The sequence below is a fragment of the Diorhabda sublineata genome, chromosome 8 (genome assembly GCF_026230105.1).
Source record: "Diorhabda sublineata isolate icDioSubl1.1 chromosome 8, icDioSubl1.1, whole genome shotgun sequence".
Classification (NCBI taxonomy): domain Eukaryota; kingdom Metazoa; phylum Arthropoda; class Insecta; order Coleoptera; family Chrysomelidae; genus Diorhabda; species Diorhabda sublineata.
In genome coordinates, this window is record NC_079481.1 from 187,327 (window position 1) to 215,068 (window position 27,742).

The 27,742-nt window shown below is 32.8% G+C and overlaps 1 protein-coding gene across 4 annotated transcripts in view; it reads left to right on the forward strand.

The window, feature by feature from the left end:
• LOC130448333 (uncharacterized) overlaps nt 1–27,555 on the forward strand; it is a 111,656-nt gene extending 84,101 nt beyond the window's left edge. Inside the window, exons 3-16 of one of the 4 annotated variants that reach the window (XM_056785636.1) lie at nt 779–936; nt 2,525–2,571; nt 4,326–4,474; nt 16,415–16,576; nt 18,497–18,553; nt 18,613–18,682; nt 18,748–19,096; nt 19,153–19,438; nt 20,187–20,370; nt 21,058–21,209; nt 21,269–21,626; nt 23,270–23,473; nt 23,592–23,927; nt 25,038–27,555. In XM_056785636.1, the coding sequence (XP_056641614.1) occupies nt 779–936; nt 2,525–2,571; nt 4,326–4,474; nt 16,415–16,576; nt 18,497–18,553; nt 18,613–18,682; nt 18,748–19,096; nt 19,153–19,438; nt 20,187–20,370; nt 21,058–21,209; nt 21,269–21,626; nt 23,270–23,473; nt 23,592–23,927; nt 25,038–25,228 (2,703 nt within the window). In that variant the 3' untranslated portion in view covers nt 25,229–27,555. The remainder of the gene's footprint in view (nt 1–778; nt 937–2,524; nt 2,572–4,325; nt 4,475–16,414; nt 16,577–18,496; nt 18,554–18,612; nt 18,683–18,747; nt 19,097–19,152; nt 19,439–20,186; nt 20,371–21,057; nt 21,210–21,268; nt 21,627–23,269; nt 23,474–23,591; nt 23,928–25,037) is intronic. The other 3 variants (XM_056785638.1, XM_056785637.1, XM_056785639.1) reach the window with 3 other exon arrangements.
• The last annotated feature ends 187 nt before the right edge of the window (nt 27,556–27,742 follow it).

Below are 27,742 nucleotides of genomic sequence, written 5' to 3' on the forward strand. Positions count from 1 at the left end.
AGGTCTTGAAGTTCTCGGGGTCTGTTGTAGAACCACGTCTACCTGTCGAGGAGGTCTTGAAGTTCTCGGGGTCTGTTGTAGAACCACGTCTACCTGTCGAGGAGGTCTTGAAGTTCTCGGGGTCTGTTGTAGAACCACGTCTACCTGTCGAGGAGGTCTTGAAGTTCTCGGGGTCTGCTGTAGAACCACGTCTACCTGTCGAGGAGGTCTTGAAGTTCTCGGGGTCTGCTGTAGAACCACGTCTACCTGTCGAGGAGGTCTTGAAGTTCTCGGGGTCTGCTGTAGAACCACGTCTACCTGTCGAGGAGGTCTTGAAGTTCTCGGGGTCTGCTGTAGAACCACGTCTGCCTGTCGATGAGGTCTTGAAGTTCTGGGGCTCTGCACTTAATTATATATCAAATGAAGTGAAGTTTTTCTTCAACTCGGCATCGAAAAGCTCAAGAATTTGATATAATACAGCCCTTAGAATGTTTCATCCTCTTCTAGGTAGTCGATGTAGGTTTGAATCCCAGAAATCTCCTTTTTTCTTTACGAAACGTTTTACAGGTGAAGTTCTTTGATATTTGGTGTGTACCAGTGGTTTAAATAGTTCCGAATTGGACTCAGACCTCTTCTACACAGTAAATGTCTCTTCCAAAGACAGTTAGCCGATTCGTGGTTATCAGTTTTCGAAACGCCGGGACGTGGTTTATCGAACCCGAGGAATCGGCTACGAGAAACGATATTTCAACGAGCGGAATCTAATCTGAATTTTTTTTTTCATATATTTTGTTTACAGCCGTCTAGTTGTTTGAGCGACAAAGAAGAAGACGAAATATACGGATTTGGTTACGGGGTATTCGCAGCTCACATAGCTAGACAACAACAACAACGAATTCTAGGTCAACAACATAATCAACACGTAGCCAGTCATCAGCAACAACACAACTACCAAACGTGAGTTTTTTTCATGATCGTTTAGTTTATTTTCTAAACGCTGCGATGTCTGTCCTATATAAACGGCAATTTCTTTCTCAATTTCTGCGTATTATCATAAAATTCCTCTTGATACTTTTAAAGGGACAATCTGTACAATATAAAGATGAATTTTTCGATAGATTTTTTTGATAAAAAGGCAAACTTTTGTTTAAATAGATAACATTCATGATTTGGGATATATTTGGTTTTCACATCGTTGTATATGTTCTATAAGAAACAAAAAATTAAGAAGAAAATGATAAAAAATTTGTAATTATTCATTAAAATTAGTTACAGGAGGTATTAAAACATTTTTAAATGTAAATAAAAACAAAAAAATCGATGTTCGAAGTGAGCGTATCTTAAATTTTGGTAGAGTATTCCAAGATTTTGACTTATAAGGTCACAAAGAAAGTTTCTTCAACAAATCTCATATCATCTTAAGAATAATTGGAATTAATTAAAATTATTGTCGTATTAACAGGAAATTCAACAACCTTATTATCGTGATTATGCTTAATAACTTAATGGAAACGGGGTAGTAACCATATATAATTAATATTGTTTGATAATTATAGGATATTAATTAACATTCATCCCTGGTAATTGTTAAATAATTTATTAAAAAAAAATCATATATTTTATACGTTAAAAACCTTACAAGATATTAAAATATGTACTGAAACTTTAAATACTACGATTCCTTAAAACCAAATTTGAATTCTTCGATTTTTTCTATATATTTCGATTGAAAATACAAATAGTTTTTAGGGAAAACTTTTTTCTTTTTTTTTTTTGGAGAAACCTCAGGAAAACATTTTCTTTCACGTACAACGTCTCATTGATCTTCTACGTGAAACTCTTCGTGTTCCAAAAACAAGATTATCCCTTAAAACTTCGCAATTCAATTTCGAATTAGGAAAGTTTTTTTCGTATTGATATTTGCTTGCTTCTTATAAATTCGATTCTACTTTTGCACTACTAAGTCGTGAGTGTAATTTTCCCGGAAAACAACTTTGTTCGTCACACGTTTTTTTACAAACCTATTTTTCCAATACTAGACTTTCCTCCAATATACACTGTGCAAAATAATTTAGTTGTATAAAAATCACGTCGTCCCATGTTTCTTTTGATCTTCTTTGTTCTCTTTGTGATCTAACAAACTTTTTTACTTGTCTTGAATCGCCCATATCTTCACCAGAGGATTAAATACCTTGTTGTCATTTTCATCTCCAGGTTACCATAGTTTAGCTCCTAGATAATGCACAATGTTTTGAGTGTTCGATTTCTTCAGTTACATGTCTCAGCAAATGTACAATCTGAAATTTCTACTGTTTTTTCCAGTTTTTCTTATTAGAATTCTACAATCTTCCTAATTCCCTACTTTCAACATTTCTGGAAGCTTTTCTGTTCTTCAAACATTGAATTTTCATTTTCCTCGTGGCCTTTTTTACTATTCTATTTCTAATTTCTCTATTGTTAACTTTACTCTCATAATTTTTGTATGTTTTATCGTTATCGAAAACATACAATTCATAATAAGTAAGAAAACCGTTTTTTTTTTCAGATGTCTGAGTCCCAGATCAGCTTATTTTTATGAATTTCCACCAAACGGTAAGTGTTTTAATAAAATTATTGAATTTTATATTAAACGCAACTATTTAATAAACAAATTTCGTTACTATCGTTAGTTTCATTCATGTTGTTAATATCTTCTGTCGAAACAAATCAATTCTAATACTAATATAGAAAAACTGGGAAAATAAAATTTTAAATGTTTGATTTAGACAGTTTTTACGTGAAAAAAACTTACAGAAATCGAAGAAAAGTTACTTAAATATCATTATAAAAGTTCAGTATACAATTTCTGTAGTATAAACAATAAATTAACTGGAAGGGTTTGGTTCTCTTGAGTTTTATTTTTGAGGCATCTCGGATGATTTCTGAGCTGCTTTGCTGCATCCTCAAGCTTAATATCTAAATACAGAGTGTATTTTTTTAACTTTAGATATATTGTACATCCTAGATCCTATTTAATTAACTTGAGAGTTAAATTTATGAATATCGTACGAGTGTAATCAACTTCGTTCAAAAGTTGGCGGTTTGTCAAGCTTAAAAAACCGCATTTAAGTATCTAAGAACGATAAATTAGGAAAAAAAAAAACGGACAAGAGGAAGCGTCGTTTTTGATAATGAACGGACTTTTGGGCATTTTATACCATGCCAGATTCTTAATTTTATTATATACGTATTGCGGTCAAACACTATTTATTATTTTTATAGAAATTACAATTATTTTTAAATAATATTTAATTGTAAAAGTGAATCGATTTTTATCTAAATACAAATTAAGGGATTCGACAAGGTCCTAATTCCGTATGCATGCGTGGTAAGGTGATTTCGAAATTACATTAGGACGTATGCCTTTGGTACTGTTAATTTGATTAAACGCGTTGGGATTCCGCTCAGGATTCCTGAATAGATTTCGAATAAACACAATTATCGATTTACGTGATACAAAAAAAAAAACATTACAACATGAAATATGTTAAATATTTTATATTTGTATGTTATTAAAAACTTATTTAGTCACCTAGATTTTTTTATATACTTTTACAATCCATTAAACGTAACATTTCGATTTCGATCTTTATAGTTTATAGTTTTTTTATATAAAATTCGAGTTATTTATGATCGTTTATTCTATTTTCTAAACGCTGAGATGTCTGTCCTACGTAAACAACATAATATTTTACATTATAACAAATAATTACGTGGTAATTTGAATTCTGTTTTTTATAAACTAAATTTATGAAAGAAAAATAAAATTTTGACGTTTGACTTGCTTTCTTTTCCTTCTATTTATATCAAATTTTCTTATATCCACATTTCCATATCATTCAGTTCGATAAAATCCATAGTTCGACGTAATTTGAGGTTTCGACAAACTTTTTTGAAATTATGGCGGTCGCAACAACGCCTTCGCCATATATTGAAAAAAAATTTGGGCGCTCCCGCCATAATTTTAAATACAGATATTTCGAGATACAAATCATCCGACGATTCGTTATTTAATAAAAATTCTAAATAGTGATGTTTAATTAGGAAAAAAATTTGGTTTTATTACTTTTATTTCGAATAGAAAAGTTGAAATTTGATTATAGTTTCATCAAAAGTTTCCAAATTAAAAGTTTTTCTCACTTTATCTTAATTGGAAATTTTCCTTGTTTTATTAATGAATCGATATCTAATCAAAGCTAGTATAATGAGAAGTTTTTGACGGTTTTTTCGACAGAGGTATGAAGAAATTTCGCATTCACATCGTAATAGTACAGTCAAATTTATAATTTCAAAATTTTTTGTTTCAGATCAAAATTATACCAACACCAACAAAAAACGAACGACTTTTTCTAGGTTTCTTCGCGGTCTCAAAACGTCACATAGAAAAGAAAAACACGGAGGCAGCTCTCCGAGGCATGGGCGTGCCGCAGCTACAGCCAGAGGCGTCCCGCAACGGGTAAAAAATCGTCTTACTTCAATTATTTTTTTTCCCCAACAAGAATCATCGAGATCCAAATGATTTTCGCTGCCATTTCGAATAAACTTTTTGAAATCGACATTGTCCTAAAGAATTATATCAAATTTCTTGATAACAGAAAAATTATCGAAGAAACATTTGGAGATCTTTCGATTTCCAATTCAGTCCGTTCCTGTACGGGATCCAGGTTCGGGCGGGGTGTTTTCGAGTAAGCATCGAGAATAACAAGTAAGGGGGATGAAATTATTCAGAACTCGCTAGTTATTTTACCGAAAACGGGGAATATACAACATTTACATATTTCATTGCGCCGCACTTATGTTATCTCGGCATTTCTTGCAACCCTCTTGGACAGGACCGTACCGGAAATTACGTTAATTCGATAAAATACAATTCAACGTCGCTTTTTTATTTTAAGAGACAGCGGGTGATCCGTCGACGATATCCCGTATAGAAAACATAAAGAAATATTTCGTATTAGGTTCCTTTAAACATATACAGGGTGTTTCGGGATTTGGTGCATGTAATAAACCGTAAATTTTATCGATTTAAGTGGTGTTAAACCTCAGTTTAGCTTTCATTGCGGATTTTTGGTGATGTCAAGTCTCAGTTTAGCTTTCAACGTGGATTTTTGGTGGTTTTAAGCCTTAATTTAGCTTTCAACGCGGATTTCTCGTGGTGTTAAGCTTTAATTTAGCTTTCAACGCGGATTTTTTATGGTTTTAAGCCTTAATTTAGGTTTCAAGGCGAATTTATCGTAGTGTTAAGCATCAATTTAGCTTTCAACGCGGATTTCTCGCGGCTTTAAGCTTTAATTTAGCTTTCAACGCGGATTTCTCGTGGCTTTAAGCTTTAATTTAGCTTTCAGCGCGGATTTTTGGTGGTTTTAAGCCTTAATTTAGCTTTCAACGCGGATTTTTTATGGTTTTAAGCCTTAATTTAGGTTTCAAGGCGAATTTATCGTAGTGTTAAGCTTCAATTTAGCTTTCAACGCGGATTTCTCGCGGCTTTAAGCTTTAATTTACCTTTCAACGCGGATTTCTCGTGGCTTTAAGCTTTAATTTAGCTTTCAACGCGGATTTTTGGTGGTGTTAAGCTTCTATATAGCTTTTAACCCGGATTTCTCGAGGCGTAAGCCTCAATTTAGTTTTAAACGCGGATTTGTAGTCGTGTTAAGTCTCAGTCTAGCTTTGAACGCGAATTTTTTATGGTTTTAAGTCTCAATTTAGGTTTCAAGGCGAATTTATCGTAGTGTTAAGCATCAATTTAGCTTTCAACGCGGATTTCTCGCGGCTTTAAGCTTTAATTTACCTTTCAACGCGGATTTCTCGTGGCTTTAAGCTTTAATTTAACTTTCAGCGCGGATTTTTGGTGGTTTTAAGCCTTAATTTAGCTTTCAACGCGGATTTTTGGTGGTGTTAAGCTTCTATATAGCTTTTAACCCGGATTTCTCGAGGCGTAAGCCTCAATTTAGTTTTAAACGCGGATTTGTAGTCGTGTTAAGCCTCAGTCTAGCTTTCAACGCGAATTTTTTATGGTTTTAAGCCTCAGTTTAGGTTTCAAGGCGAATTTATCGTAGTGTTAAGCATCAATTTAGCTTTCAACGCGGATTTCTCGTTGTGTTAAGCTTTAATTTAGCTTTCAACGCGAATTTTTGGTGGTGTTAAGCTTCTATATAGCTTGTAACCCGGATTCGTCGACGATATCCCGTATAGAAAACATAAAGAAATATTTCGTATTAGATTCCTTCAAACATATACAGGGTATTTCGGGATTTGGTGCATGTAATAAACCGTAAATTTTATCGATTTAAACATTTATTAACCGTTGAAAATTATCGAAACTATATAATTCAGAATCGAGGGGTAGTACGAAAAAATTTTTCCATGAACACCCTGTATAACTGAAATTTGTACGCTATTATAGTAAAAACAAATTTCGTGTCTCAATATACTTAATTTTTTGTTTCCAAAAACCGCCTTTTGTATTGTCAAAAATTCGAAATAAATCTTGTGATTTAATGGTATTAATAATTCAAATTTCTTTAATTTCTTACACCTTTGAACATTTAGATGCATTCATATTTCGAGTTTTATTTGTAATCTGGTGATTTTTTACCCTATTGAATGTAGGGGTGTTAATTTAACTATTCGATTCGTTCCTTATAAAAAGTTCTTCATAAATTCCGTCCATCATCTTTACTAACGATTTTTATCTTGATTCAACCTTCAAATTTTTTATTTTCTAAATTATTTCATCTCCGCTGCTTTTTTGTCAATAAAATTGATTTCTAAATTGCTTTGTACATTTTAATAAGTTCGTCCTCAACCCAAATTTAAAGTTTTTCTTGAAAATTCGTCATTATCGTAACTTTGGTTTTGTTTTTGTTCATTTCCATTCCGTTTTCTGTCAATATCTGGTTCCAATTATTAAAATTTTCTCGTGAATCCTCCTTATTGATATCATTTAGTATCTATCGTTGATTTTCTAATATTATTAGCTTCTATCTTCTATATTTTCGTTTGTATTATCTATCCATGATCTGATTTTCCAAAATTCGCTTTGCGTAATTTATTTTTATCTAATTTGAAACTTGTACAATGAAAATCCACTGATATTTTTTTTCTAAAATCTGCTTTGATGTCGCTGATGCAAAAAACGACTAAAAATTATAAAAAAAAAACCAGATGAGCCTTAATTAACAAAAGAACTCATTAACCGTCTCTGTACCATGCTATTTGTCAAGATTACAAGGAATCGACAAAGAAATTCATTAAAAACGTACTAAAAAATCTTTTGAAGGACGAATCGTATTCGAAAAAAAAAAAAATTGGAGGTTTAAGGAAAATACGGGAAGTTTCTTTTCATTTAGACATTGAAAATCAAGCGATTTACAAGATCAGTTGATCGCTTATATCTCAATCGCAATTTTATCTAAACAACTTTGTAATTAAACAAAAATTTTCTTGAAAGATTATAGAAATTAAAGTGTTTTCTGGTTGAATCCCCATTCCTGATTCAACCCCCTTCGATTTTTTCCATAGGATTAATTAACATTTACAAAACAAACCTCGAAAGAATCGAAAATGTCACCGCAGACTTCTGTTGATGATTAATAGATGTTGATAAGGTGAAATATGCGAAAATAAGATGATACTTTTCGAGATATCATGTATAAATATTATAAAAAAATCTTAACGCTTCATACTTTTGACAGAACGACTCTTCAATCCAAATATAACATCGCGACTATAAAAAAAGAAAAAATAACACTTGGTCACGTAACAACTCAATCTATATCCGGTGTCATCAATTTCCGTTGCCTGGCTTTTCCTTTGGGCAACGTGATATTTAATCTAATATCTCTCCTCGACGGTTGACGTGGAAAAATTGTCTTCTGTTCCTTCGGTCGAATAGAAAAATGTAAATTTTCAGTTTCATTTCATACGTGTCTGCTTTCTCTACAAGGAAAATTATTACTGATTCACAGAAACACCTTCCCGTCGAATATATATTCGATAAGGAATATCATTGGATTGGGTTTTTACGAGGTAAATAATAATTTTCAGTGAAAATATGCGTTTAATGACAAATTTTTAATGTTTACGATTTGTTATTGGTATCAGCTCGTCCACAACACGGATTCTGAAGCCGGTTCTGTTTGATTATATCAAATTCGGTGGACGCGCCCGGTACAAATTATGTGGAGGAAATAAGCGAAAATATATTGTATATTTTTATTGAATTATTTATCCTAGAAATTGAATTCGTACTGAAAATTACTTTCCCTTCTTTCAGCAAGTTTGGAGAAATTTCCATTTTCAACCCCTATTTTTTGTTAAAAAAAAAAAATGTAAGTCTTTTGATGTTAATTAATTTACTGTCTAGCAATTAAAATTGACAACCGTCTTCTCTCGATTCCGTTGAATAAAGAAGATACATAAAGTTGAGCTCAAATTTAATTTTATTAAACGAAACAAGCTTTTGATTATATTCCTTTTAATTAGGAACATTTACGGGAATTTTTGCTCCAAAATAACAGGTAAAAATTATACAAAGTATATTTAAACAACGTCACCACACTTTGAAATTAGTATATTGACCATGTTATCGTCTTCGGAGACTGAAGGTAAACTTAGTCTTAAGTCTCTGAAGACGATAAATTCAGTTGTAAACATTGGCTTCTCCAATAAATCCTTTGGGTCTATATATATAGTCGACGCGCATTTCTGATGATGTTAAGCCTCAATTTCTAGTGGTGTTAAGCATCAGTTTAGCTTTCAACGCGGATTTTTGGTGGTTTTAAGCCTTAATTTAGCTTTCAACGCGGATTTCTCGTGGCTTTAAGCCTCAATTTAACTTTCAACGCGGATTTCTTGTGGTGTTAAGCCTCAATTTAGCTTTCAACGCGGATTTCTCGTGGCGTTAAGCCGTAATTTAACTTTTAACGCGGATTTCTCGTGGCGCTAAGCTTCAATTTAGCTTTCAACGCAGATTTTTTGATGGGGTTAAGCCTTAATCTAGTTTTCAACGCTGATTTCTGGTGGTTTTAAGCCTCAGTTTAGCTTTCGACGCGGATTTTTTATGGTTTTAAGCATCAATTTAGGTTCAACGCGGATTTCTCGTGGTGTTAAGTCACAATTTAGCTTCAACGCGAATTTCTCGTGGCGTTAAGCCTTAATTTAACTTTTAACGCGGATTTCTCGTGGCGCTAAGCTTCAATTTAGCTTTCAACGTAGATTTTTTGATGGGGTTAAGCCTTAATCTAGTTTTCAACGCGGATTTCTGGTGGTTTTAAGCCTCAGTTTAGCTTTCGACGCGGATTTTTTATGGTTTTAAGCATCAATTTAGGTTCAACGCGGATTTCTCATGGCGCTAAGCTTCAATTTAGCTTTCAACGCGGATTTTTTATGGTTTTAAGCATCAATTTAGGTTCAACGCAGATTTCTCGTGGCTTTAAGCACCAATTTAATTTTTAACGCGGATTTCTCGTAGCGTTAAGCCTCAATTTAGCTTCCAACGAGGATTTCTCGTGGTGTTAAGCCTCAATTTAACTTTCAACGCGGATTTCTTGTGGTGTTAAGCCTCAATTTAGCTTTCAACGCGGATTTCTCGTGGCGTTAAGCCGTAATTTAACTTTTAACGCGGATTTCTCGTGGCGCTAAGCTTCAATTTAGCTTTCAACGTAGATTTTTTGATGGGGTTAAGCCTTAATCTAGTTTTCAACGCTGATTTCTGGTGGTTTTAAGCCTCAGTTTAGCTTTCGACGCGGATTTTTTATGGTTTTAAGCATCAATTTAGGTTCAACGCGGATTTCTCGTGGTGTTAAGTCACAATTTAGCTTCAACGCGAATTTCTCGTGGCGTTAAGCCTTAATTTAACTTTTAACGCGGATTTCTCGTGGCGCTAAGCTTCAATTTAGCTTTCAACGTAGATTTTTTGATGGGGTTAAGCCTTAATCTAGTTTTCAACGCGGATTTCTGGTGGTTTTAAGCCTCAGTTTAGCTTTCGACGCGGATTTTTTATGGTTTTAAGCATCAATTTAGGTTCAACGCGGATTTCTCATGGCGCTAAGCTTCAATTTAGCTTTCAACGCGGATTTTTTATGGTTTTAAGCATCAATTTAGGTTCAACGCAGATTTCTCGTGGCTTTAAGCACCAATTTAATTTTTAACGCGGATTTCTCGTAGCGTTAAGCCTCAATTTAGCTTCCAACGAGGATTTCTCGTGGTGTTAAGCATCAATTTAGCTTTCAACGCGGATTTCTCGTGGCGTAAGCCTCAATTTAGCTTTCAACGAGGATTTCTCGTGGTGTTAAGCATCAATTTAGCTTTCAACGCGGATTTCTCGTGGCGTAAGCCTCAATTTAGCTTCAACGCGAATTTCTCGTGGCGTTAAGACGTAATTTAACTTTTAACGCGGATTTCTCGTGGCGCTAAGCTTCAATTTAGCTTTCAACGCAGATTTTTTGATGGGGTTAAGCCTTAATCTAGTTTTCAACGCGGATTTCTGGTGGTTTTAAGCCTCAGTTTAGCTTTCGACGCGGATTTTTATGGTTTTAAGCATCAATTTAGGTTCAACGCGGATTTCTCATGGCGCTAAGCTTCAATTTAGCTTTCAACGCGGATTTTTTATGGTTTTAAGCATCAATTTAGGTTCAACGCAGATTTCTCGTGGCTTTAAGCACCAATTTAATTTTTAACGCGGATTTCTCGTAGCGTTAAGCCTCAATTTAGCTTCCAACGAGGATTTCTCGTGGTGTTAAGCATCAATTTAGCTTTCAACGCGGATTTCTCGTGGCGTAAGCCTCAATTTAGCTTTCAACGAGGATTTCTCGTGGTGTTAAGCATCAATTTAGCTTTCAACGCGGATTTCTCGTGGTGTTAAGCCTCAATTTAGCTTTCAACGAGGATTTCTCGTAGCGTTAAGCCTCAATTTAGCTTTCAACGAGGATTTCTCGTGGTGTTAAGCCTCAATTTAGCTTTCAACGAGGATTTCTCGTGGCGTTAAGCCTCAATTTAGCTTTCCGGTAACAACATTTAACCTGGTAGTTATCGAGAGATTTTGAAAACTGTGTGTTTCTTCAATTGTAAAGCAATCACATGTAAAAAAACGTCGGCATAACTCATTTCACTCATAATTTCGTGTGTTTTTCCAGTTTTAAGAAGTCTTCATCGCAAAATACACAAGATTTCACTAATTAGGATTAAGAAGTGATTAAAAGAACGGTTTCTTTAGAAAATTAGATGTAGATTTAGTATCTATAAACAATAAATTCTTCAACTACTGGAGGTATACGGTTGCTGGAAATTGGGTTGCGATAGAAAAACCGGGGCGAAAATGGAAAACGTAAAACGCTCCGGAAAATTTGATTGATTTATAGCCGGTTTTGTTAGAGTTTTCTTGTCGTATTACATGTTTATTTCATACATTTTTTTTTTCTCTAAAATAATTTCACGAAAAATTTATTAATTGGAATGTAGCCTGATTTAGAGTTTTTATTTGATTCTGAAGATACGGAGAAATACTACAACGAAAAAAATACGTACAAATATTGATCTTTCATTTACAAGGTCAAGAAAAATTGAAAGGAGAAATGTCTAAGCTGATTAATTCCATTAAAGCAGACAAAAATCATAACGTTTGGTTTTGATTTTGTTTTCAACTAGTTTATAATCTTTATTTTAACATTCTTTTAATATAGCTCAGTTTAGAATGTTATATGATCTAATTTTAGTTACGAAACTAACTTAAAAATTCAATTTTGATCTCCCTTTATGTTCACATTTTTCCAAATTACTGTTCTTTCGTACAACGAGACCACGGCGTTCAACAAAAAAAAAACTGCAACTTTTAATTTTACCTGAATAATGTAGGACGTTTCAATTAGAGCGGGACGACAATGTAGATTTTTAATTTCGTGTAGCACGTTTTCCAAAAAGGACCTCGACTAAATTAAAGACAAACCCTCCAACATTTATTTAGTTCAAGTTCATTTTTTCTTATATACGAGGGACATTTCGACAAGTGCAACTTTTGCCATGGAAATCGCCAACGTACAAAATCTTCTTCACAGTAAAACTCCTCCGCCTCCAGATTTTATTTAAATTCTGGAAGCATTTCACTGGAAGCTCTGACATCATCTTCAATCAATTCAAAATGTTGTTGAAGAAGATAAAACCGCGGAAGATAAAATAAATATGATGGGAACCAAGCCAAAGAGTAAACTCCCTCATGGATGAAAGGGATGTTGAGGAGTCAAAATTTCCTGGTTCTAAAGAATGTAATTCTTCTAATTGTTATTCAGATGTAATCGTGAAGTTTCAAAAGGCTGAAACTGAAATTCTGAAAAGTCCATCAGCATTTGGTTGCCATGAATCCAATCCGTATAAAACAAATAGTCGAAACATCGAATTGGGATTTCGAAAACTTAAGAAACAACCCTCGTATTAGTGTTTTAATATATTGCATGAAGGAAATTTGGGATTATCTATACCGGTTGTCCATTAATTGACAATGGAGGGTTTATAAAATAAATTTTTGTTTATGGCGCAGTCGTATAGGAAAAATTTGACACGTTACATCAATTCTTGACTATTCGGTTAGATTTATTCATCAATTTTGATAATTCCTCCGCAAATATTCAATCTAACCCGACCTACATCTAGTATTTAACTAATCCCACATTGAAAATCTCATCTAGTTCGCTCTCCTCAGTTAGAGATAACGTCTATTTACCCTTATTACAAATTCATCCAAACAATAATTTTCGTTGTAGTTACCCAAAACCGAAACGTACATACAAAACGGAATCAATTTACTTTGCCGAAGTGGAAATCAGATTAGCTCTTCGGGTTCGTCGTTTTCCACCTTCTCGGAGAGAATTTTGAGAGTTGTAAACAATATGATTCAATCAGAACCATTACGAATTTTTCAAGCACGTACTTTTCATCAAACATTTCTATTCTATAGTTTTCTAATTACAAAAAATGGAAAAACTTGGATAGAAATTAGATTAAATGACGTTCTATGTACCTGGGGAGTAACTAACTCGTAGCAATTCCTTTCGAGTGGTCCAGAACTCTCCCAGTATAAGGAAGCTCCGTCGAAGACACCTTCTATCAACTACTGTGTCAGATCTTGGGTTTTATTCGATCTGTCTGATGTCTTCTCGTTTTCAAACTATTAAAATTATCAAGTTACGTAGCGGAATTTATTGGACGCGAAGATTAAAATCCTGATTTTTCCTTAAGTAATTTATAGTTGGAGTTTAACCCAAACTATGCCTCTGATTTATATCGAATTTTCTTAGACCCATAAAGGGATCCAGAGTGAAAGTTATTCAAATGTTACCGTTTATTTTCTCACCCGAGAACTTCGCAGACTAAGTAATGTCGAAAGGGTTAAGGCGGGAATAAATTTAACCTGCGAACGCGTTTAAAGTAAATGCGGTCTATTTGCATAAGATAATGGCGCTCACTATAACTAAATACGAGGATTGTACCATAAGTAACACTTCCGTGTGCGTGGAGAATGTCCTAGTTACCTCATTTGGTCTTTCCAAGTCGTACGGTCTCGTCTAAACTTTGCTACACAATATTTTACTGTTTATAACGAAGAAACAGAGTATAAACTAGTTCATTTTTCATAATGGTTGGGCTAAAACCATCTCGTATTGTCCGGCTTTGATTTTCGGTTTAAAAAAAGCGTCAATGTCACGGTCTTCTTTTATTTCAGAGAGTCTCGAGTGGTCTCTTCAACCGATGCGATTCATCCACCCGATAAAAATCCGGCGGAGCGTGTTATTTACCCTGATTTTTTAGTTCGATTCTATTGTGTATAATAATAATAAAAAAAAAAACGTGTACCAACGGTGTCTCATCTCTTATTTGTATCTCTTTCTAAAGACGTGTCATCAACCTTGAAATAGTCACTTCTTATAGTTTATATATACGACGAAAACCCGAAACAAAACATCGAAATATAAAAACGGAAAGAGCTTTACCGGAAAACGCTCCACTTGGAATCTTCCTTTCATTAATATCTACTTGTTAATGTTTCTATTTTTTTCTTGGCGCTCGCAGAGACGAAAAACTGCTTTGAAATACGAAAAATTTTATTTCGAATGGAAACTCGACTTTTAGTACGTGTTTGAGCCCAAGTGAAATTGTCTTTGATGGAAAGTATTCAAATCGAGTATTTTCGTTTTAGTCGAGATTCTTTTTTATACTCGAAATTATTTTGATTATTATTCAAAATTCATTGAATTCATTAATACTTACGTAATTTATTTTTTTACAATTACAAAAAGTGTAATCAAAAAAGTTAAGTAAAGACAAAGCAACCGTCTTAAATAACATTAATAAAAAACTTTTCTAAAGTCTAGAGAAACGATTAAAATTATTTCATGCAAATTGCTTGCAATTAATCTACTTTTTTTTCTTTTTCGTTTTCAAACAAAAATCTTCTAATCCCTTTAGCGATAACGTCAAAAATTCCTAACGAAACCCGCAGTATCTTTTTTTCACTCAACTACCCCTTTTTACGAAAAAAAAAAATATATATATAATCTCCACATTTTTTTATATACGGAACGTTTTTACTAGATTGGACCGCAAAGTTTTACAAATAATTTTGATGATTATAATCCTTGATTAGCTACTAAATTTCAAAAAAAAAAAAAGGTAAAATAGTAGAAATATGGCAACGCCGATGCGATTAAGTCAAATTTGACATTACGACGATGGATGATTTTCTACGACTTTCGACGTGGATTAAACCAACAGCAACTCGCAAAATATGTCTACAAAATCGTGACAAATGACAGATCAAAATGATATATGTATATAAATAAGCAAAAATCGACTGTAGCCAACTCATTATTTTTTCCCAAACGATGCGTTTTTTGTTTTGTAAATTCAAAGTTGAGTTGAAGCTTTTAACTTCGTCTGAAGGAGTACGAAAAACCTCAACGACTTCAATTAACTCTTTATAGGTAGTATCAAAATTGTAAATGGAATTTGAGGTTATGTTTCACTTTTTTTCTGAATAATTCGAGAAATTTACTGAACTCTTGGGTCATTAAAGTTCGTCTAACTAACTTAACTTTCAATTTTCTAAGTGCCTTTTTATTTTTAAGACCACGCGGTTTCGGGATGATATTTTTGAATATTCAAGTAGGATTTCCGCGACTACGATTTTAGAGCTTCGTATAAAACAAAAATGATTTTTTTAAATGGAGTATACATATGAAAATACGACGATTTTAAAAAGCGTAGTTAAGAGGTAGAATCGTATATACGAGGATCGTCACAAAAATTTTGGAAAAAAATATTTTTATTTTACGATACAATTGTTGGTAAATCTATGACCGTCGAATCTTTTTCTTTTTCAAGTCTAGGTACAGAAAATAATCGGAGGCGGTTAAATTTGACAAACGGGGTGCATTAAATACCAATTCAAACTTTAATTAAATAATTTTAGCCATCGAAACAACGTATGTGTACACTGATGGAACTACATTTTTTTCTTAACCAAATATCATCGTTTTTGCTTGATTTCTTCGCTCAAATTTTATAATAACACTCGCCGTTAATAGTTTGATGAAAATTATCCCAAAACAACCGACGCCATGACCTTGTTTGCAGAAGCGACGATTTTTGTCTTCTTTAGAAACTTTACTCCCTATTCAGCTCATTATTTTGATTGCTCTTCGATTTCGGGTGTAAAGTGATGGACCCACGCATTAAAACATTACCAAACACTCGATGAAAACATCTTCAAGACCTTGATATTTAACAGTATTTTTAAAAAATGTTGAAACAGATTCTAAGCGACATTTTTACCATTAAACAACCTCTTCCTTTTCATTTCCCTAAATCCTCATACATACCAAGTATTTCGACAATGATTTTACCTAATATCTATACAGGATATTAATACGAGGGTTGTTCAAATAGAAACTAGATTTTTTTTGAATAAACGCATGTCGAAAAACTCATTTTGGTAAACCGACGCGATATGGATGAAGATTTAAAACAAAAATTCAAACGAATCTTCAATTATATGGACACCATCACCATGTAGATCCTCTTTTGTGCAGGTGGATCGTATGCTTCACCTGTTCCTAACCTAGAAACTCAAACTTCTCGAATGTCTTGGTGATTTGTTATTTTAAAAACTTCAGGAAGGAAGTTTTTAACTTATCATATTTCAGTTTGGTATTTTCGTCGCTGATTTATGTCTTTACAGTCTATAAAATCCAAAGGACAATCGAAATAATAAGTTTTGAACGATATAGAACCGTTCGTAGCACCCCAAACTTGGAGTTCGGGCTGTCAAGTAAAGTATTAATGTCTTTAATCTACTTTTATTGTTATTTACATAATTACGTAAACCAAGTGCACTAAATATTTCTAGGTTGATACGCCGGATAGCGTCCTCCAAAGCGGTTTGGGTCTAACGGATCTAGGTCAGCACGCGGTTCTGCGTTCCATGGTAGATCCCAGAGATTACGACAGACTCAGAAATTTACAATTGAACGGCGGTACACCGAATACTTTCGAAGAAACAATATACAAGGTAAGAAAAAAAAATAAATAAATCGAATCGATTCATCGATATTTACCTCATCAACGGCGATCGGGTCACATCTTTCAGACGGTCACTTAAAATTCCCCAGACGGTATTCGATCACTTCTCCAAAGATCGTAACCTTCGTCGTAGTTTCCGATCTCTTTCTAACGCACGCGTTCGCTTATATTGTTTCTCGGTTTAGAAAATTAGTGGGGTACGAAATTTGTCGAAGAAAACGATTTTTAAGGTGTAGAAGTGAATCTATACACACTGGAAGATCGTTCTGTAGTTTCAGTGGATACAGGGTTAATTTAAAAAAGAATTGGAGAAGTTCGGACTCGATCATTTTGATCTACATCTTTGAATATACATCAATGATTGAAGCCGAAATGTGAGACGATAAAATTGGAGAAATCCACGTCGATTGGAGCCTTGTCTCGAGAAAAAAGACAAAGTTGAGATGATTTGTATCAGTTAATTTTGAAAATTAACAATCTCGTCTCCATATTGTTGTCAAATAATATCTAAAGTAAATTAATAAGTTCAAAAACGATCGAAATACGAAATTATGAATATAACTGAAAAGAACAGTTGAAAATTTCAATTTTATTCGAAACCACCCTCGTATGTTACTTTAAGGGAAAACTTTGTCGTATCCTTTCTACGATACGAACTTTGAATTTACGGAATAAGAAATAGAAACAGACCAAATTCGATTCCCTTCCCCTGTTAGCTTACGGCTACCTAAATCAAAGTGTCACCAAGATTCGGTGAAGGCGATGGGATTTTTTTTTTCGGATTTTATTGCCTTTGCCCGGTTTTATGATGCCGGTAGGGATAGTTTTAATGCAGACTTCCTTCCAGTATTCGAAATCAACAATTTCTCTTATGGTTGTCTTCATAAAACAACATTTTATTTTCCACGAAATTCCCCGTCGATCTAATCGAAATTTTTTTACATTTCACTCGAAAATACTATCTAATTTATATTCCGATAATTCTAATGCTATTTATAGTACACCTTCATCACATAATTATAAATGTACGAGGTTAGTCTATTAATCTAGAAGCTTCTTAAACGATTAGATCGTTTCAAATGTTATCCTGATTAAACTATCGAGGATAATAGTAAAAATTTACGAAATTATCATTTAGTAATCGATTCTTAATGATTATGGAAAGTTTTAGATCGATCCCCGATGATTTTAGTATTCGAAATCAACGATTTCTCTTATGAAAGTCACCATAAAACAGAATTTTATTTTCCACGAAATTCCCCGTCGATCTAATCGAAATTTTTTTTCATTTCACTCGAAAATACTATCTAATTTATATTCCGATAATTCTGAGGCTATTTATAGCACACCTTCATCACATAATTATAAATGTACGAGGTTAGTCTATTAATCTAGAAGCTTCTTAAACGATTAGATCGTTTCAAATGTTATCCTGATTAAACTATCGAGGATAATAGTAAAAATTTACGAAATTATCATTTAGTAATCGATTCTTAATGATTATGGAAAGTTTTAGATCGATCCCCGATGATTTTAGTATTCGAAATCAACGATTTCTCTTATGAAAGTCACCATAAAACAGAATTTTATTTTCCACGAAACTCCCCGTCGATCTAATCGAAATTTTTTTACATTTCACTCGAAAATACTATCTAATTTATATTCCGATAATTCTAATGCTATTTATAGCACACCTTCATCACATAATTATAGATGTACGAGGTTAGTCTATTAATCTAGAAACTTCTTAAACGATTAGATCGTTTCAAATGTTATCCTGGTTAAACTATCGAGGATAATAGTGAAAATTTACGAAATTATCATTTAGTAATCGATTCTTAATGATTATATGGAAAGTTTTAGATCGATCCCCGATGATTTCAAATGCTTGGAAATTGATTTATTTCAGCTTAAACTCCAAGAAGCGATGAAGAAACGCGAAAAGTTTACAAAAGAACACGAAGAGGTAAATCTAATCTAAATAAATCATTTATCCGTTATCTCATATTTTCATTCGATTTCTAGATATTAAGGGATATCAAACAGGGTTTGCTACAGCTAGGTAAAGAAGGTATCAGAGGACCGTTATCGGGAGGTAAACATCCTTTTTCTTTTTCTACTTCTTGAAACGATTGAAATTATAAGTTTTCGTTATTGCAGACGATACTTATATGTACGACGAAGACGTCCGCATGTTAGCTCCAATGTCCCATTACGCCGATCCCCTTAATCGTCCAGCCCATTGGTACGACGAACCCCCTTACGAATCGGATCCCGAGGATTTTTTAATGGGTTGCAACGAAGGATCTTCGGCCACCATCCAAAACGGTAGGGTGTGTTTCACGTTAAATACCAGACAAGATACCCGAGGAGAAGGTGTTATATCTTTGAGGAGCGCCGGTGATATATCACTTCCTAGAGATTCTCAAGCCGTTGGAGGAATCGCGCCTAGAAGAGGATTAATTCTACCGTCTCAAGCCGGTTACCCACCAGCTATTATACCTTTAAGGTACGCAAATACAATGTATAGTATTTAGTATTGATTTCTATTTTTATTTTATGTAGATCGTGCAGGGATGTGGAAAGTGGTGATTACGCCGGTTCTGATGTACAAAGTGTTGGTTCGAGATTATCAACTCTATCTGTCGATACCAGTAAATCCGATCATCACGATTTGGGGCAAATCGTTTCGCCGCAATTTTATACGCAATTGGAAGGTAAAATTAGGCATTTTAGGAAAATTAGCGGGTATTGTAGGAGCGAAGATGGAATGTCGCCAAATCAGAGTTCGGATTACGAAGACCAAGAAGATTTTAGTAATTGTAGCCAGCAGATTGCGACCGTGCATGTGGTATGTGTCAAAATCTGATAATTTGGAGTACGAAAATTGATAACCAAGTTGAGGGAATTGATATATTGGATAAATTATCGAGTTTACTAAAATTAAATCCTTTTGAAAGCTAAGTTTTGGATTTTTACTGTTTCTGCCGACATTATATCGAAATCAATACCCAAACGAACTTTTTTTTTGTGTTTTGGACTGGGACATGTTCGAAAATTCACCCAAATTCATCCCCCCAATCCAAAATTCTACAAAATTGATTCAGTTTTCCAAAATTAAATCATAAATTTTGGATTTTATTGTTTCTGCCATAATTACATCAAAATCAATACCCAAACGAACTTTTTTTTGTGTTTTGGACTGGGACATGTTCGAAAATTCACCCAAATTCATCCCCCCAATCCAAAATTCTACAAAATTGATTCAGTTTTTCAAAATTAAATCATAAATTTTGGATTTTATTGTTTCTTCCATAATTACTTCAATTTCAATACCCAAACGAACTTTTTTTTGTGTTTTGGACTGGAACATGTTCGAAAATTCACCCAAATTCATCCCCCCAATGCAAAATTCTACAAAATTGATTCAGTTTTTCATAATTGAATCCATTTAAAAGTCGAAATTTGGATTTGTATTTTAACCACCAAGCAAAAAGTTTAACCCAAACAAATGAGACATTCTGTATAAATTCCATTGAGACATAAAATTATTGAAAATTCCCATTTTCGAACAAATGTATGATTTTTCATATCTGTAGTCAAGCGATGGTAGATCTGCTGGAGTTTCCGGCTTGGTGGGTAAAGTTAGAGGACTTCGGGAGGACGTCCAAAGAAAAATTTCGAAATTAAAAAACGATGCATCCGAACAACAACGTGTTCCCGAACAACAATTTCAATGTTCCGCCAGTTCCGTAGAAAGTTTACCCAGTGGATCAGGTTCCAGTAAGTAATTTTCATCCATAGTATTCGATAGATCGAATCAACAAATTGTATAATAACTTGTAGACAAATCTGGTACATAAGAAGGCTTAATGACTAATTTTTCTTGTTTTTCTCATACGATATCTATAATTTATTTAATTCTTCAACAATTGTTTCGATTCCTTGAATTGTTCGACGAAAATAACCTCTAGAATGTAAGTCTGGTAATAATCGTGGCTGATATAGATCAATTCAATGAACTCTATGATTTTCCCGGTAGTTTTTATGGTCCCACTGTAACTATATTTATTAAATGTAGTAAAAAAATGATAATTTTCGAAAAACAAAGACTAAATCTGGTAAAAAGAGTGGCTATCTGATCAATTTCCTACGTTTTACGATGTTTTTTCGAATTATTCCACCGGAAAACTCACTAGAAACAAAGTTTGGTATTCATCGTGGTTGATACGTCAATTCATCGAACTTTATGATGTTCCCGGTAGTTTATTTTTGGTCTCACTGTAACTATATTTATTAAATGTAGTAAATTTTCGATAAATATGAACTAAATCTGTTAAAAAGAGTGGTTATTCCATCGGTTTTGTATGGTTTCCAACGTTTTTCGTAATTTTCTCACCAGAAACTGAATCTGGTGTTATTTATGGCTTATTTTATCGAGAAAATTACCAAACAAAAAGTTTTTTAAAGGTACGCAAGCGTTGGTAAGAGCGGGTAGCAATCACAGCTCTATATCTACGGAAGAACCGGAACCGAGTCCGACAGATCAAATAGTAGGAAGGGCGAGGGCATTGGTAGATCAAACTCCGAGTCCGTACGATACGGAAGTATTAAAATTTAAGGTAAGTAGACGTTTCGATCCACCATTCGTTCATCTTCAGATGTTATGAAATCGTTTCAGGCTGGTGATATAATAGATATAGTTTCGATGAATCCGAGCGGACAATGGAGGGGTATATGTAAAGGGAAAAAGGGCACTTTCAAATTTATTAACGTGGAACTTTTATCGGAACGCGCCGTCAAGTCGAAGCGGGATATCAAATGGCACCGGAACATCAAAGGAAAACCGATTTCTGTTGAGGATCTTTTGAAGAAAATCGGTTTGCACGATTATATATCTGTGTTTATATTGAACGGTTACGAAGATTTGGAATTGTTCAAAGAATTAGAACCGAGTGATCTGGATTATTTGGGGATCGTCAATACAGATCACAGGGCGAAACTTTTGACCGCCGTACAGCTTTTGCACGAACTCGATTGTAAGTTTTTTTTTTTTTAGTATTTTTATATACGAATTTTGTTTATTCAATGCTGCGTTTATTGGTACTAAATCTGGTGTTTTGGGGGGTTGAATAATATTAGTTTTTTTTTTCATTTACTTTTCTGGTACATCTGGCAGTGAAAAATAAAAAATTATGTTGAGAAAAAAAATTTTTTACGATATAAATATATATAAAAGATTTTGATATGAAAAAAATCAGTTTTTTGGAAATATTTCGAAAACGAAAGGAGTTACGAAAAAAAGTTTCGGATGAAAATTATAGAAAATAAAATTTTTTATAAATTTGTTCCAGTTAAATTTTTACGTATTTGCTATAGAAACCGAGATAATTGTAATAAATAATTTAAATTTATGAATTTCCAGTTTTTTTTGAAATATTTCGAAAACGAAAGGAGCTACGAAAAAAAGTTTCGGATGAAAATTATAGAAAATAAAATTTTTTATAAATTTGTTCCAGTTAAATTTTTACGTATTTGTTATAGAAACCGAGATAATTGTAATAAATAATTTAAATTTATGAATTTCCAGTTTTTTTGAAATATTTCGAAAACGAAAGGAGTTACGAAAAAAAGTTTCGGATGAAAATTATAGAAAATAAAATTTTTTATAAATTTGTTCCAGTTAAATTTTTACGTATTTGTTATAGAAACCGAGATAATTGTAATAAATAATTTAAATTTATGAATTTCCAGTTTTTTGGAAATATTTCGAAAACGAAAGGATCTACGAAAAAAAGTTTCGGATGAAAATTATAGAAAATCAAATTTTTTATAAACTTGTTTTAGTTGAATTTTTACGTATTTGCTATAGAAACCGAGATAATTGTAATAAATAATTTAAATTTATGAATTTCCAGTTTTTTGGAAATATTTCGAAAACGAAAGGATCTACGAAAAAAAGTTTCGGATGAAAATTATAGAAAATCAAATTTTTTATAAACTTGTTTTAGTTGAATTTTTACGTATTTGCTATAGAAACCGAGATAATTGTAATAAATAATTTAAATTTATGAAATTCCGTTTATCCGACTCGAAGGACCAATTTAGTATCGCTAAAGAATAAATTTGATAAATAGAGAGGCTAAATAAGACAAATTTTAGATTATCAATTCTGTTTTAATGAAGAATTCAATACAAATCAGTTTGAAATCAAAAAAATATATTTATCCGGCTGGAAGGACCAATATTGTGTCACTAGAACGTAAATCTGGCAAATAGAGTGATTAAATTAGACAGATATCGCAATATTAAATAAATTTCAATGAATAATTTGATAAAAATTACACTAATTTCACAATATATCAACAATTATTTAATGAAACATTTCATAAAAATCAGTTTGAAATTAATAATTCTATTTACCCGGCACAAATTATCAATATTGTAACACTAGGGTGTAAATCTGATAAATTGGGTGGTTAAACTAGAAAAATTTCACAATATAAGTTCAGTTTCCATGAAAAAAATCGTTTTGAAATTGAAAATGCCGGTTCGAAGGACCAATAATGTATCACTAAAAGGTAAATCTGACAAATAAAGACAGATTTTTGGTAATGAAATCACCGCGAACTAAATCTGGTACTAATTGAGGTATGTTTATGTACTTTTCGTTGGTTTTTAGCAGGTAGCGAAGGCGACGTTGCCGGCTCGAGTAGCGAATGCGACGAACATAGAGCTCTAACTAGAGACATCGGTAACAATTCCCCTTTCGGTAGACGACAATTTCTCCGCGATTCGGGTTGTTACGACGCCCCCGTTAAAAGTAAACGTCAAATTCCGCAACATATCTCCCCGCAGGGCGAATCAGATACCAGCGATAGTACAGGTTTGTTCCTTTTTCGCCTGGGCCGTTTGTTCCGCTTATGTTGTCGATGTTCCGCTCCGAAAATCGTCGAAGGAGATTAGTTTTAAAGTGAAAACGATTGTTTTTTGTGTTTTTTCAGGTTTCAGCGACAACAAAAACAACTTGGATTCGGTGGTCGAGCAATGCAACAACGAAATCCTGGCGCGCGTCAAACAGGCTCAGAAAAATTTGATCAATCTCAAAGAGGAACTGTCGTATCAACCGAACATACCGAATTCGACGAGCATCGAATTGCAGCTGCTGCAACAGAAAAAACCGAAAGATTCTTACGTAAGTGTCCATGGACAAACTTCTTTAATAGATCCTTGCGGGAAAACGGCCGCTGGCGGCCGGCAAACCGGCGTCGGTGCTGCTAGAAAAAATTTCGAAGATTCCGAAGATGCGACCAAGTTGCCGTCGGATAAATACGTCCAAAGTAAGAAGAGAAAAAGATATTTTGGATATTCTAAATTCGGGAATTTGAAAAACATATTCGTATCCTTCAAAAAATGTTGTTTTTCTAATCATATTTATATCAACTTTCTCCGAAATTCCGGCTCGAAGGTCCATCGAAAGATTTTTTCGAAAATTTTCCTTACAAATTCTTTTATTTCCGAATTTTTATCTATTCTTATCACTATTTTTCCGGTCTCAAATAGTTTCCACCTTTTAAACTTTTTTCTTTCTGAAAAAAAAACAAGACGAACGTCGAAATATAATTTTCCGGCTCGAAGGACCAATTTTCGTCTCAAAATTAGTAATTTTATATGAAAATCGACATAAAATGAAAAGTTTCCGGCTCGAAGGGACAATTTTCGTCTCGCAATTAGTAATTTTTGTCTTTTATGAATTATGACGCAAAATTTTTGACAAAAATCTCCTAGGAATTAAAAATTTCTATCTATCCCGCTTGAAGGATCAATTTTTGTTTCAAAATTAGTAATTTTATATGAAAATCGACATAAAATCAAAAATTTTCCGGCTCGAAGGACCAATTTTCGTCTCAAAATTTGTAGTTTTTGCCTTTTTTCATTTCAAATGAAGAATTCTAAATAAAAATAGACAAAATTGAAAATTTTCCGACTTGAACGAACAATTTTCGTATCAAATTCAGAAATTTTTGATAAAAATCTGCTTGGAATTCAGCTGGAAATTAAAAATTTTCATCTATCCGGCTCGAAGGACCAACTTTCGGCCCAAAATTAGTAATTTTCTGTCTCGAACGATATCCACAGAGCAATAAAATCCAAAAATGTCAAAAAACGTATTTAAAAGTTTGCTTACGTGACACTTTTTAAATAATATTTCAAAAGTATTATGTTTGATATAAAAATAGGTCTGAAAAAATCCATTCACATTATTTTCTTAGCAATCTACGTATTTTTCCAAAAAAAATCAATAATTCCTGTCTTTTTACCGATTTCAATGAATATCGGACTCGAAAACGGCCTCGTGTACGCGGCTCGAAGGACCAATTTCGTATCAATCATTATATCACGTATTAAAACGACGTTATAGTACTGATTAGATTATTATTTGTTTTCAGGCGGAACGGGCAACAGCGACGTAGGCCTGGAATCTAACATCTCAAATATATTGGGAAGGAGTTGTTTGAGCGAAAAATCTAGCGATTCCGGCGTCAGTAGCAGCTCCTTATCGTCTTCTAACACCAAAGAAACGCCTCGTGCCGTCCTAACCATAAACGACAACGCCACCGCCCACTTTAAAAAAACATAACCTCAACGCATATTATTATTTCGAAATTTGTTCCAGAAATGAGAGAAAAAAACAGAGAAGAAGAAAAAAGTCAATTCCATATATTTATATATCAATATTTGTTATATTTATGGTGAAATATTTTAACAAAACAAAGATTTATTTCACTAAATAGGACGTCCTGTTAATATCGAGAAATCAAAATATATCGACTGTAGTTCGTTAATTTCTATTTATAGGTTTCACTTGAAAACAATTTGATATTTTCGTAATTTTTATATGCACATCGTATTTTGTTCATTTATTCTATTTATTTTTACAGTTTTTAGCACACCCTGTATACAGGATTCAATTTATTCTACTAATATGGTGAAAATCTGTTAAATTGTTGTATAAAGTTTTTGGCTCACCTTGTATATGATACCTCGTTATTTATTTAAGACCAAACTAACATCATATGTTTCAATCACCTTGTATATCGATTTGGTTATAAAAAATGTTTTTTTTTTGATAAATATTTTATTGTTTTGGAGTGAAATCATTTTTTTTTTAAATTTTCACTTTCACTTAATACGAAGTAAAAAATACCAAAATCGACTAGCAATAATATCTTATATCAATAAAATAAATGTTACTTTTTGAAAAAACAAACTATAGAATTTAAAATAAATATTATCACACAGAATGTCCCTCGTTGAAACTAAGAATCTTGCTGTGAAAACATCCATAACCTAAACGATAAAAACGATTTTTAACGAGTTTTCACGTCTAGATCACGACTGAATATTCAAGATGTAAAACTTTAAATTCGGTGAGACATTCTGTATTTAGATTAAATTTAGTGGTTAAGTAGAGTAAATGGTATTTTGTAAACACAAATTTTTATGGTGTTTAGCCAACTAACTATTTTTTTTTTCGTTTTATCAGAATGTGAACTTATCGATCGAGTAAATCATGTATTACTGGTTGCCTGGAATAAGCATAGAAACTCAATTCATGTAATACTGGTTGCCTAAATTGAGGTTCACTAAATTTGTGTAAGTCTAGTTGCCTAAATGGAACTATGTGTAATGGTGGTTGCATGAATTGAGGTTTAGTATTTGATGAGGGTATTTAGGTGAAAAAATTTGGACGGTGTTTTTTGAATCAGCAGTTGTTACAATTATTTAACGATATAAATTTAATTGTTTATTTGAAAAAATAAGAAAATTTCTGTGCCAATCACTTATACAGATCAACTACATACACTGCCATTCTTCTTTTTGATTAAACTTAGGTTTAGGTTAGTTTGAATTTCGAAAAAAAAACAGAATACGAAACGTATTTTACACAATATTGCACAATATAACTAAAAAAATTTTTATACAATGTGTCCCATTATAATTTCATTTTTTTTATCGTCAAGGTTATTATACTAACATTGATAATGTTAATTTTGAGTAGAAAGTCAGTTAAAAAACAAAAAAAAGTTTTCCTACTATACCGGTTGTCTCATTATATTTTCCTTTATGTATTAGCATTGTTAATCTATAGAAATTTGAAAAACAAATTTCGTCTCCCAGCATTTCACACCATAAAAAACAAACAATTTTTTTCTAATATACAGCATGTCCCATAATATATTTCATTTTCTAATTCTTTTGTGTTAATACTTGGAATAATGATAAACGAATCGATCAAACTTTCGTTTTCAATAATTTCACACCATAAAACACGAAAATTTTCCATACTATACCGGTTGTCCAAAAATTTCGCCGCTCAGGAACGACGAAAATTTCTATACTATACTGATTGTCCTATAATATTTTATTTTTAGTTCATAATTACAAACAATACGGGAATTTTTGTTACTATACCGATTGTCCTATTTCTTTATACCGCGAAAGAAACTTTTTCTTTGTCTGATTCCGCTGAAAAGTGATCGGGAAAATGAAAATTGGTAACGAAATATATTTTTCGAAAGTGAAATCAAAGGAATGTCGATAAACGTGATAGCAAAAAGTTGTTTTCCCTTCCTATATATTTAGATAATTAATAAATATGTACATAGAGAGTAAAATATTGTTGTAAATGATGTAAATAACACGAAGAAAAATCTGCAACTAGTCCGCGATTTTTTTTTTCGATTACGATTTTTTTTGTAAAAATAAAGAGACGCTTTAAATTTAGTAGCTGCATTATTTAATTCGATTGTTTTTCATCGACTTATTGACTGCAATAGACTTTTAAGAAAAAAATGGCGTAGCTCTCGAATCCGTTGTACATTTCAATTACTTGTAATTATTAGAAAGTGTTATACATAAATATTATTATATGTCAATAAAATAGGCGATTTTATTAAAAAAAAATACTTATTTCAATACATATATCCCGACCCATTGAACTTACCTGTACTATTACTTAAATCAAATAAAAATCGACCAAAAAGACTCAAAACAGTCCTTTCCAAGGTCTGTACCAGGATTTTATTTGAAGCAGAAGGATATACTGGATCTAAGTGTGATTCATTTTGCTTTATCTCGCTTAATTTTTGAG